The 14124-nt window shown below is 34.4% G+C and overlaps 1 protein-coding gene and 1 long non-coding RNA gene across 5 annotated transcripts in view; one reads left to right on the top strand and one right to left on the bottom strand.

Annotated features, from left to right (window-relative positions):
* The window catches only part of LOC135212756 (uncharacterized), an 819431-nt gene that overhangs the window by 120684 nt on the left and 684623 nt on the right, over window positions 1-14124 (top strand). The window lies entirely within an intron of this gene.
* Window positions 11644-14124, bottom strand: part of LOC135212755 (mucin-4-like) — a 620473-nt gene continuing 617992 nt past the window's right edge. For all 3 annotated transcript variants that reach the window (XM_064246503.1, XM_064246504.1, XM_064246505.1), the window contains one exon: window positions 11644-13601. In XM_064246503.1, the coding sequence (XP_064102573.1) occupies window positions 13330-13601 (272 nt within the window). In that variant the 3' untranslated portion in view covers window positions 11644-13329. The remainder of the gene's footprint in view (window positions 13602-14124) is intronic.

Below are 14124 nucleotides of genomic sequence, written 5' to 3'. Positions count from 1 at the left end.
CTGTTATATAAATTCCTATTTAAGAATTGCGTGGGTTTACAAAATCTAAAATTATTAGAACCATTGAGTGTTCCGTCATTGCCATTGTTGTTATTTATCAATTGGTTTCTTGTGTGTTGTTGGTTTTTTAAATTATTAAAGTCTTGTGATTAAAAAAAAAAAGATTGAGCTAGAAAGAGTGGGCTGTATCCCAGAAACAAGAGATGACAATGCCTCTTAAAAAAAAATGGGGGTGGGGGAAAGGGGGGGGGGGGGGGGGAACTTCTACGGTGCGAACCAACTATAAAGGATTATGAAGTGGGGGAAGTAATATTACATTCTGTTCAGTTATGGCTTGGACACTGATCGTTATTGCTGAAGGAGTCTCCAAATTTTAAAACTGAAAAATTCCGAATCTTGTATTCTCTTATTTTTGTTCATAGAGTAGTACTAACATATTTTGGACCGTAGATGATTTATAAAGTAGTTTTATGCTATAGTAGTTACTTTTCATATTAATATTGTCCTTTCAAAAGTCGTCTCGGTTGTCACAATGTTTCTATTGAAGTCAAATTAATTTCACGTTGAGCTGTTTGTGCTGTAGCCTCAGGCGATATGTCATTACATTGATGATTTTATATGCTCATTGGCAACAAGCCTGGATGTGTATGAATATGTAAAGAATAAGTGCCCCTTTCCACAAGAAATTTGAAGGTTACGTTACTTGGGGGGAGCTGTGACGCACGGGAGACAGACCTCCTTTGATGTTACTTAATTATATCAGTCATTTTTTTCCAGGTTAATAAGCAGTCTGCTCCATGGAATTAGAAATGATTTTTGACGTTGCCTGCTTTGTGAGTGAAGCAAAAGCCGACTTCTTTATAATGACCAGTCACAAAAACCGGCTTCTCTGTAATTACTATTGTGGCACAGCATCCACGGTGAGGTCGCAATAGCTACTTTTCGTGAAGTTGTAAATAACATTGGAAACAGTGAAAAGAGAAATGACGGATCACATTACAAGATTACATATTTCCATATACTAAGTGTGATGTCAGTACAGTGTTTGAATAAGTAATATGCACCGTTAATGCATTCTAATCAGATTTAATGTTCACACGTTAAAGTCTGTAAATTGTCCACTTGCTTCTTCACTGGAGATGTGTCGCGGTTGTGATTAGAATACTGGGTTGTTATTGCGGAATGGAGTTACTTTCGTAAACGTTGCTGCCGCCGCTGCTGTTGTCGATACAAAACAGACGCCCTCGACAGATTAATTCCACGAAACATTTATCTATTTTTGTTCAATTCGTTTCCACCCGTCAGTGCAAAATATCGTCAACATTTGTAAAAATCGTTTATTGACGATGAATTGAAATTCTATGTTTATTCAGTTCTGTGCATTATTTTTTTTTATTTTTATTAAAAAAAAAAGTTTTAGCTCCATTATCATAAGTTAGGTAATGTTTTCTCTGTGGGTAAATCATCTTTTGTGCATTTATGAAGTTTTTAAATGATTCGTTTATATATTTACTTTACCGTGCATTCATTTTGAGGTTCGCAACAGGCTTATGTTCACATTGTTTGTTATATTTTTATTTTTCACTGACGGCGTGATGCGCCCATCCCATATATTTTCGCTTACACGGCCCAGAAACTCTTCTTGTTCTTGTTGTTATTGTTCTTGCTGTTGTTGAAGGCTGAGGAAAGCCCTATGGCAGAGCCTTTTAAAAAGGTCTGAAAAAATGTTTCGTGTTGAGTTAAGATGCAGGATTTTTATGATAGTAAACTAAACTTATGATTGAAAATGTAAAAAATAATGCGCATGTTAAACAGTACAGAACAATTATTATTTCTAATATAAAATATAGCGTATTTAATTTTCGTTGGTGAAACAAGGCGCTATTTGACCCTAGAATTTAGCGCGTGCCGAGAGGATGCGGGAGGTAGTCGGATCCACTCCATGTTCCTAGAGTAGTTGCAGAAAAGCCTTTTCGTGTTACATCGAAAGTATGTCCTTCTTCTCCTCCACTTTCAACTTCTCAACAAAATTTTTTCTTTAACTATACAGTCTCTGAGAACCAAACATCATCCCCAAAGGCACCCTCTCTCTCTCTCTCTCTCTCTCTCTCTCTCTCTCTCTCTCTCTCTCTCTCAGTGTTTTGGTTAGTGTCGCAAAAGTTTTTTTTTTTTCCAGAGATATGATTTTTTGTTTAATTTCTTTGACGATTATTAAATTTTTTTTTTTTTCGTATGGATGAATTGCATAAAGATGCATTGGGTTCATGGGCAAGTGCAATTTCATACGGGATTAGCTCGTTAAATATGTACATATACTCTTCATGGCTGTCGATCAAATGATATGGATAGAGTAAATCTACATATATATGGTTGCTGTTTTTTTTTTTTTTTTTTTTTTTTATTTAACCTGCGTGCAGTATAGGTATGTCAGCCATCATAATTTGTAGTTCAGTGCTTGCTTTTGTGTGGTCGTTGGTTTTAAAAGCTGTGGGTATTATACCCATTTGTAGACTCGAGGTGGGTAATGGGTAACTATGCTTCCTTTCCCGACTACTACCATCACTTTTTCGGAATCGGGAAAAGCAATTCTGTAGGAAAAGTTATAAGAATGCCATTGCATTGCCCAAGACCTCTTTTTCTGTCTATGTTGGCACTCTGTTTTTGTAATTTTCGAGTAACTTGTGTAATTTATCGAAGCGTGAGCTTCTTGCCATTTTTATTACTGTGAATCATTGATGAAATTGCTATACGTAAAGTATCCATTTTTTCTTCTTGATGCGTGCAAGCTATGTTTTGCAAGTTTTATCTTGACATTGAGTCATCACTTCTTTTTTTCATGTACTAATCAGTTTGCTAGAATTCTGGGGTAAATCTTCATCTTTATTTCTTATCCTAGTTAAAACGTTCTTTGTTAAGAACAAAATAACATGGAAACGATAATGCTTATTTGAATGCGTTGTACCTGCGGTTATGGATGACTTTTGTGACAGAAGAGGCCCACCGAGTAAAATTGTTCGTATATACATACTCCACATGCTGGCTACAGCTGGAGCTATTTATTATGCTAATTTAGTAGAGTTATTTTGCGCAATGCCAGCCAATTCTACAGCACGATTTATCAATTCTTCACAGCTGTGACCATTTCACGACTAATTTCCTTGTTTCAAGAAACCAGTCTTGGAAAATACCAAGGATCTTATTTTTTATGGGGAAATCTATGTCCATGGTAGTGTTACAATTAAATTGTTAGTTTTGAGGTCTATTAGTGTTCTTTTATGCATCTATTCATTTATTAACGTGTTTATATATTTAATTTATACTTCACATTGCATTTCGTATTGTATATTGTGGCTTTATTTAATTTCCATTATCTCGAGTAATTTACAAATTGATGTGTGTAATATTTTTTATTTATCGTTTTATGTAACTGATCTATTTTAAATTTCTCTTCCTGTGCAGCTATGCTGCGTCAGACCGTAATCAAACGTGGTTGGTTTTGCATATTAGAAAGTTTCAATCGGTGACAGCTAGAATCCAAAAGTTTTCCTAAAATATTTTAGAAAGTTTCAATCCGTGACAGCTAGAATCCAAGAGTTTTCTTAAAACATTTTAGAAAGTTAGTGCAGGAAGCTATTACCAGAAATCGCAATTAATCCACATTAAATTCCGCAAGGTGTCTGGCATCGTCAGTGCCAAAGTCGCAAAGCGAAGAAATAAGAATGAACGGCAGCTTGTCTTGGAGTTGTAGACCTTCTTACACAATGGTTCTCAACGTTATCATTATCATCACGCCCCCTCCTTCCATCTAAGAGTAAAATTTCCTTCCAGATTTTAAACGAAAATACAAAAGAAAGAGAAACAGTGAGATAACCCCCCCCCCCCCCTACCATCTATGAGTAGAATTCCATCCCAGATTTTAAACGAAAGAAAGAGAAATGGGTGTTTTTATTCTTTTTGGAATGACTTTGAGATACGTGGATCCGAACGTTCTTAGGATCCGAACGAGTCCAAACAGAGATACGTGGATCCGAACGTCCTTAGGATCCGAACGAGTCCAAACAGAGATACGTGGATCCGAACGTCCTTAGGATCCGAACGAGTCCAAACAGAGATACGTGGATCCGAACGTCCTTAGGATCCGAACGAGTCCAAACAGAGATACGTGGATCCGTATGTCCTTAGGATCCGACGAGTCCAAACAGAGATACATGGATCCGAACGTCCTTAGGATCCGAACGAGTCCAAACAGAGATACGTGGATCCGAACGTCCTTAGGATCCGAACGAGTCCAAACAGAGATACGTGGATCCGAACGTCCTTAGGATCCGAACGAGTCCAAACAGAGATACGTGGATCCGAACGTCCTTAGGATCCGAACGAGTCCAAACAGAGATACGTGGATCCGAACGTCCTTAGGATCCGAACGAGTCCAAAAAGAGATACGGGGATCCGAACGTCCTTTGGATCCGAACGTCCTTAGGATCCGAACGAGTCCAAACAGAGTAGTAGACTATAGGAAACTGACGTCATAAGGCGAGAGAACTTTGCATGTTTTCATTAGCCTCGAATATTATTTCCTCACTTTTGTTAAGAGAATGATCAATATAACTAGAGAATGTTTCATTTTCCCCCAGGGTTCGCGCCTCTCAATGGACAATCACTCCACTCTAGGGGGGGGGGGGGGGGGGGGGGGGGGGGGGGGGGGGTTCGCCCCCTCCCTCCAGGTTGAAAACCACTGTTCTAGCAGCAAGGCTTGAAATGTTGTGTGTACCCGGTGCAATCTGATTCATGAGTCAGACATTTTGAGATGCGTCAAATCTTTTGAAAAGTCTTATTTATGGATATAGGAAGTCATGTGCCTCGGCCTTCATAATAGCTGAAGTGATTGATTGCCAAAATTTCAAATAATTGTAAATGATGCAATTTTCAGACTTCGGGGAACGTGTTGTTATAGAGATCAAGTGTAGAGGCTTCCTTAAATGGGAAGTACGCGACTGGACGCTTCCAGGAAAGATAATAATCATTTGAAATGTCAGAATGCGGTAAGAATCAAGTCCGTCATATATCCCAAGGATCAGAGAATCAAAGATCTCGTTTTTCACATTCGGTGAAAGTTGGTCATCTAAAGCCCAAGGAGTGGTGTAGGTAGGGTTTAATGAAGTGTAGAGGGTGTTGGCAGCTTTTTATTTATTTATTTATTATTTTTTAAGTTCAGGAATTGAAAAATGCAGCGAACAGAGAGGTCACGGTGGGTACTCCGAGGTACTCGATCGATTTTCAAATCACAGCACCTCATGGTCAGATCGATATGGAGTTGAAATATATATATATATTATATATATATATATATATATATATATATAGTATATATATATAAATATATATACATATATTATAATATATATATATATATATTATATACACACAATATATATATATACTATAACTATATATACAACAATATATAGATACTATAATATAATAATTAATATATATATATATATATATATACATATATGAGAACGTTAATTTATAATCAATAAAATTTTAAAAGTTTTTTATATATATATATCTATATATACTATATATATAAATATTAATATATCTAGAGACTTATATACATATAGTAATGTATATATTATATATATAAAATAAATTATATATAATATATATATATATAAATAAATACTATATATATATATATCATATTATATATATATTAAACTCTATGAAAAATATACACTAATAAAATACAATATCTATTATATATTAGATATATATAAATAAATATACATATATATAATATATATAAATAATTACATCTATATAACTATATATATAAATATATACATCTATAGAATATATATAGTATATCTATATAATGATAGATATATCACCACTATCATATATATATAAATATCTATATATATAAAATAAATATCATAGATCTAAATATACCTAAATATTATCAAATAAATACACAAAATAAAATATATAGATATATATATAAATAATATTATATAGTATTTATCTATATATATATACATATATAAATAGATAAATATCCAAAAACAAATACATATAGATATATATCATAAAAAATATAAATTACTATAGATATAAATAAATTTCTAAATATTTTACATATATATATATAATAGATCATAATTATATATAGATATACATATATTAAAAAAAAAAAAATATAAATATAATACAATATTCCCGATTATATATATAAATATACCTATAATATTTAAAATAATATATATATATGAGGTTCATATTTAATTATAATTATAAGAAATCATAATAAAATATACAAACTAGTACAAATATTTAAACTAAAGATATAAATTATACCTATTATTCTATAAATAAATTATATACATAAATTATTAAATTTATAAATATATAATATATTAATAAATTAAAATATAAATAATATATATAATAATCATATATAGGATTATCTACTACTAATTATATAATAAATCTATAAATAAAGATAAGATAAATAAATTACGTATGATAGCTATAGTTTAATATATATATTATATATATATAATACATATAATATATACAATATTATATATAGATATATATATAAATATTATAGATTATATATAGTAAATCATTATAAATATATATATATATATATATATAATATATTATATATTTTATTTTAATATTATATATATAATATATATATTTAAAATAATTTATATATTTATATATATATTTATATATAGATAATATATATATATATTAATATATATCATATTATTTAATATTTTATATATTATATATTATTATATATAGATTTCATATATATAATATATAATAAATTATAGTTATTTACTATCTTACTAAATACATATATATATAACTATCAATATTATATATATCTAATATATATATATGGAATATAAGATTTATTATAAATATTTATATATATAATATAATGAATTTTATATAATATATTTATTTATATATATATATTATTAGATATTATATATATATTATATATATAGATATATATAATATATATATTAATATATTATATATATATATCATGGCAGAAGGCGATCGAAAACTGGGCCTTTTTTTCTGAACAAGGCCCGGTTTTCGCTCGCCTTCTTTCGTGGATTTTTGGATATTTCCAAGCATGCGTTCATTCGTGCTACATTGATATATAATTTATATTAATATCTATATATATATATATATATATTATATTATATATATTTATATTAGATTAGTGCGTGTACGTGCATGTGTTTCAAGGGTCATATAATACAATGTACGAGTACGAATTAACTGTACGTGCAGTTTACGAGTCGGATGTCTGAAGTGGTTAAGGTTAGACACAAACGTTATCTTTTTATGTATAGTGAATCGTTGTATTCATTTTATTTTCACTTGGTGGGTAGCGAGATGCTGTAGAAGTTAAATGCAGTCGGTTCTTAGGAGCGCAAATGATACATCCACCAGAATTTGAGTGAAAACACACCGAGTGCCAACGAAATGTCTCTCAGTGCGTCACAGTTGTGCCCGATGCCAAAGGCCGTTTGCTCGGGACTAAAAACGGGAAATGGGTGGGAAGTAGACAAAGGTGTGTCAGGTACAAGTGGTGCTCGTTTCGACTAATTAATTAGCTAACCTATGGAAATCTAGTTGCTATTCTGAAGCTACGTGCCTCTTCGGTATTGTATTATCCTCCTCTAGAATACCTTGAACTCTTATCTTAATTATGTACATGTGTATGCATATTAAGTGTGTGTATACATATATATGTATTTGTGTATACATACATACCATGGCGTATAGATTCAAATATACTTGTATATAAGTATGTACGGTTATATTTTAATATGCTTTGTATATATATACGTACTACACTTGTTGCATGTGTCTTGCTTTTTTTTATATTTATATTTAACACTTAGACTTAACATAATTATGTACACTTGTGTATGTACAGTAACTTAACGTACTTCGCATGTGACCAGAACTCCACTTTCAGTCATTCCACCTCCTTAAAATGACCAGGGAAGCTAATAATTCAGTCTTGAGGCCGAAGCCCAAGTGCGTTTTCACCCGAACTCGGCAGTGAATCCTATTGTGAGTTATTGTTGCGTCTCTGTCCTTCGAAATTGAATGCATCGTGTTTTGCCAGTTTTCCAATGTTTACCTCTCATCGCCAAGAAGTAAAGATGATGAGACTGCTATAGTAAGATTCATATCAACCTTGCATTTGACGCTCCTGATTGGCTGTTGATAAGCCAGTCACAAGGCTGGAAACTCTTCAGTCTCTCTCGAGAGTTCACATTGGTAGGATCCATACGTTCCACCTCTTCTCAGGAGAGGTTGAATATATATCCTGCCTATGTAAACTCTCAAGAGAGACTGAGACTTTCCAGCCATGTCATTGGCTTATCAGCAGCCAATCAGGAGGCGTCGTAAGGGTCTGGCCTAGACACCAAATGCACGGTTGATGTGAACCTACTATAGCAGGTGAGACACTTGTATGAGCATTTGTCATCTGCAAGGCACGATAGAAGAAGTGCAGTTGGAGGTCGAATAGCAGCATTCTACTGATCCCAACTTTCGAGTCGCCACCCACTAGGCCTAACCTATCCTTGAAAGGCACGAGAGAGAGAAGTCGTGCAGTGCGAAAGACGAAAGGCAGAAAGATTAGGCAGCATGAGCTTAAGGTACTTTTATCCTAGGACTACAGCTCCTCCCAGTTCAAGAGGACTAAATATATCGATTAAATACAATAAGTTCAGACGATGAAATGCACAGCTGTATGCAGAACGAGCCTTCATTCGTCGATGAAGATGCAGCACCCCCGTAGAGCTGCGCACGTTCATCAGGTCCGGAAGTATCCGTCAGAAAACGGACGATAAAGCACAGTCGGTAGACGAAGATAAAGAATAGGTCTGTGACACTTGAAGACAAGAGAAATGTTGGCTCGAAGATTTTTTTTTTTCCGTTCGTCGTTATATTAAGATCAAAGTTCTTGATGAGTGCATCTTAACGTGGTTTGCGAATACTTTCATATATACATATGTGTTGTTGTTGTTGTTGCTGACTCTTTTCCAAGGTCACTGTTGTGATACCAACACTTTTACGAAGCCTTGTAGGAATTTGAACACCTCAGCAACGTTCCAGACTGATTATTTAGGGGAAAATCATCTCTCTCAAGCGATGTGTTTTGGCTTTTTTAAATCAGGAAAGGGATTAAGCGAATTGGAAGGTAATGGATTAAACAGAGATTATGAAGATGGTCTAGGTAGTGTTAGGAATACCATCACTTAAACTCATTTAGAAAACGGAACATTTTCATAACGAAAGTAGCCAGAATCAATTCTGCGAGCATTTACCAAAGATTCTTAGTGGTTTTTAGTCTCCGTCTTATTTTTATTTTTTTGTAATTTTCAAGTTTTCGTCCTACAGAAATTTGGAAAGTTATGATATATATATATATATATATATATATATATATATATATATATATATATATATATAGTATATATACATGCATATATATAATATATACATGCATATTATAGAAGTTGTATACGTGTATATAATATATCTAATATATATTATATATATATATATATATATATTATATATATACACAGTGTTACAGCTTGTACTCGATGTTAACATTGCATAATTTTTTCAATTCCAGGGGATGCTCCAATCTTGTTTGTCCTTAGTTACTTTCTGTTTATATTCATTTGTAGCAGGAGGTCTGTTGAGAGAGACTACTTCTATATGATACAAGATCTTTCCTAGATAGTCAATCCTCCCCCCTATCCCCCTCCCCCAAGGGTTTTCGGGGCTCGTTATCTAGGACCAATATTTCCGGGGGTGGTGAAGGGGGGATCATTATCTTTGCATTTACAATATTTTGTTTGTTTTTACGGTACTCCCCAATGGGGTTGTACTAAACACACCGCAATGATGGATACACACAGGATCACCCCCCCCCCCCCCAGATAGATTTGCTGAGACACTCGTATATCTTTTGCACTTATAAAGAACCAGTTCAGCTCTTTTGTAACTCTTATCAACTGAAGGTAAGAAATTCTCGCTGTTTATATGATGGCATAAAAGGGGAAAAACCATATCCCGGAAGATCGATGTCTGTTGGCACTCTGTTTTTGAGGATTTACTTTGAAAATCTTGGTTCTGATTTTAGCCGCCAGATTTGAAATACTAAGTTTTGATCCTCACGTGACCCCATAAACTAGAGTTGACGATGGTCTTCGAGGAGCGATGCCTGTTTGTCAAGGTTATTGATTTAGTGTTTTCTCTTTCTGCCCCTTTTTTCGATCTAGTTAGGAATGATGTTTTTAGGGGATTTAGTGCTGTGGATTTTGTATTTTGTGCCGGACGATGAAAAGGGATGTATACAATAAACGGGTTAACTAACGCTGCTAAGAATGTCGATTTTGATAGTATGTAGTTTCTTATTCAAACCACGTTTTCAAGCAATATATAAGTCCCCTTTTGTGGGTCCCTGAAGGGGTTTAGTCCCAAATTCAGAACCTGATACTTCTTGGGGCAACTGTTAGGTTTTCTTTCAGATCCACATGAAGATCCTTGACTTCGTCTCCTCTTGATTTTCTGGAATTCTTTATCTCAAGCACCTTTCTCACAGCCGAAATTGCTTTCAAAGCCGTCGTCTCATAGAATCCTAATCTTCGCGACTGGAGCCTGTTTTTGTTTATTGTTACAGCGGGTACGGCTGGGATAGATACTTGATATACTTGAGATTACGAATAAAATGCGCACATTGCTGGTCGGTATCAAGTTGCAAATTCCCGTACGAGGGTTGGGGGAGGCCGTATCGGCATTGCTTGAGGTTCTTTGAAGTGTCCCCTCCTTCTTTTTACTTTACCTCCGGGTTTTTTTTTGTAGTGTTCCTTCATTCCATTTACTTTACCTCCGTTCATCTTCTTTTTTTCCATCTTACTTTCCACCTACTCCTAACAGTTTAGCCATAGAGCAACCGCTTTGAGGTTTTCCTCCTGTTACAACTTTCAAACTTTTTTACTGTCAGTTTCCGTTTAAGCGCTGAATGACCTCATACGTCCCAGCACTTTGCCTTTGTCCAAAATTCTTCTTATTCTTAAATTGCATATATATTATCAGTAGCTTGAATTGTATTTGATCCCATTCTGAAGTTATAAATGTCACCAATACGTAGTATATGTGTTGCATTATGAACAAAAGCTGTAAATTTGGTTGTAAAATAAATGTGATGATTGTGGCTGCAGGGAAAATTATTTACGTTATTAATAACTCAGGTAATCTAGTCCTGCGCGGGGGGGGGGGGGGGGGTTCATTTTTAGAAATAATATTTAAACGAGACTCGTTTTCATAACAAAACTGCAAAAACAAAGGAATGAAAATACACAAGTTTTGTCTTGAATGATGTCTCTTGAGAAAGTTCAGGTTGTGTTTTGCGATTATATATATATATATATATATATATATATATATATATATATATATATATATATATATATATATATATATATATTATATATATATATATATATATATATATATGTATATATATATATATATATATATATATATATATATATAATGTATGTTTGCTTATATGTAAGTATATTCTGTAGGGAAAAAAGCCGAAGATAATTCATTTACTCTGTTTCTCGGGTGAAGTTGAATACTTGAGGAATCGTATAGATGTCATATCAGAACGAATGCTTAGTGATTCATGCAATATGAACCTTTACATACTGCTATATTTCCAGGGTCGTACACCCAAATTCTTTGTACTGAAGTGTATCAAGAGCAGCTGCTTTCTAAAGTGAAGAGTGTGAGATTGCCGCTTCGTAAATAACCTTACTCTGTGGGATTTATTTCCTCAGTCAAAAATCAATTCTATCATTTGATTCTGTGTACTCTAGAAACTTAACCAACGAACCTATCGCAACGGTAATTCGGTCACCGAGTTCTCCAGGATCATTTTCATGACCGTTTTCGAAATTCTGTATGTAGAGTATGTTGTCAATAATGCTAAACTCTTTTTAAGGAAGTTTTGATGTGAAAGTGCGAGATCCTGTTCTTCTTGTGGGTCTGTTTGTTCTTCAGGACCTTTTCAATCCTTTGGAGGTTCTGTTTGGATTGCTGTTTTCCCGTATCCTGCAATAATAACAGATCGTTGGTTGTACGCAGTCTTTGGTCGCTCTCACATCCGTTTATGTATCTGCATATGGCATGGTGTCTCGCTTTCACTCGTTATTCCTGTTTTGACTTCCGACTACAGTTGCTCTTGTCCCACAGGGAAATTTTTCAATATGTTTTGTAGTTTGGACTTGCAGTACTCTAACAGTTATATCAGTTATACACCGTTATTCCATACTGTTATATTCATGTATGACTTACAATAAATTTCAATTTATTTTCCCAATGCAACTTGCTAATGTAGATGCAATCATTTTACATTTGATTCCAGGTAAAAGGGTCAAGGTTCTTCACAGTTAACTACTAACTCGTACTGAAGGTTGAAGGAAACGTTCTCGGTGTTTTCCAGCGACCCCCAAAGTGTTCCGCTTGGTGAATGAGCTAAGATATTGCGTTTCGAAAAGAGATTTAATAGATAAATATCTAGGCATTATTAAAAAATAACGTCAATGCTATTTCAAGACGTGTGGGATGGGGAGGGACTGTTTTCTGACGATATTCTTCATTAGGAATCTCTAGGTTTTGTTGACAACATTTCGAACATAGTATCTTAGTAGATTATTTTGAACTTAAAGCTATCATCTTTCCAGTGCCATTTCTGTGGATCAGAAAATAATGTCTCCAAAACTTCCCTCGCGAAGCACTCATTTACGCGAGTCTGCTAAAACACGTTTTTAACGAACTCTCACTTCGATTTCCAACACTTAACTGTCACATACGGCCTTTCACCCGAATGTACTACGTGTTCTGTGTAAGTATTTAGTGCATTCTTATTGCTGTTTCTCATTTTCCTGTCTTTGGCTTCTCTGTCCATCTCTGATATCCCGATAAAGAGGAAATCCCGTCCACGACATCCTGACAGAATTTGTTCACGTTAAACACCGACAGAAAGCCTCTTTACTGTAGACCAGGTTAAAGACTCGAACGAACTCCTCCTGGAGGTGCCCCTAACAACATTTTAAAGCTCTCACTAGACTTGTTTTACCTTCCTTACAAAGGGTCTCTCTCTTAAAAACTGTTAAAAGAAATCTTCACCTTTAAAAAAAAAAAAAGAAAACCTCGTCCGCTGCCAAAGACGCCCAACAAACCTGTTTACAAAACGTGAAGGTTCTCACACGACTTGCTCTTGGGTTCCTTCCCGCAGACCTTCGTCAGGAAGCTCTTCACTTTGAGACTGGCGGAGGTCTGCTTGCCGCGGTACTTTTTCCTGCGGCTGCTCTTCTTCCTGAAGATGTGCTCCGGATTCCTGTTCTTGAGGCGGATTTGCTTCAGAATGCCCACCAGCAGCTCGTCCACCTGGTGGTTTATGCCGCTCGACGTCTCGATGTACTTGCAGTCGTAGGAGTCGGCCAGGTTCGAACCCTCTGGAGAAAAGAAAGTTCTTGCAATTAGAATTGGATTGTCGTCGACAGGTCGACAGAGCAAACATGTACTTCTGTCGACGACAGAGCAAACATTTACTTACGTCGTTGACAGAGCAAACATTTACCGACGTCGTCGAAAGAGCAAACATTTACTTACGTCGTCGACAGAGCAAACATTTACTTACGTCGTCGACAGAGCAAACATTTACTTACGGCGTCGATAGAGCAAACATTTACTTAAGTCGTTGGCAGAGCAAACATATACTTACGTCATCGACATAGCAAACATTTACTTTCTGCAAACAAAACATTTACTTCATGAAACGAACTTGTTCTAATTTCAAAGCAAAGCTCTCTCTCTCTCTCTCTCTCTCTCTCTCTCTCTCTCTCTCTCTATCTTCTCTCTCTCTCTCTTCTCTCTCTCTCTCTCTATCTATATATATATATATATATATATATATATATATATATATATATATATATATATATATATATATATATGAATAAAGCGCTCATCTCCCAG

This window comes from Macrobrachium nipponense, chromosome 41 (genome assembly GCF_015104395.2).
Source record: "Macrobrachium nipponense isolate FS-2020 chromosome 41, ASM1510439v2, whole genome shotgun sequence".
NCBI lineage: Eukaryota > Metazoa > Arthropoda > Malacostraca > Decapoda > Palaemonidae > Macrobrachium > Macrobrachium nipponense.
This window is presented reverse-complemented; position numbering and strand designations above follow the sequence as displayed.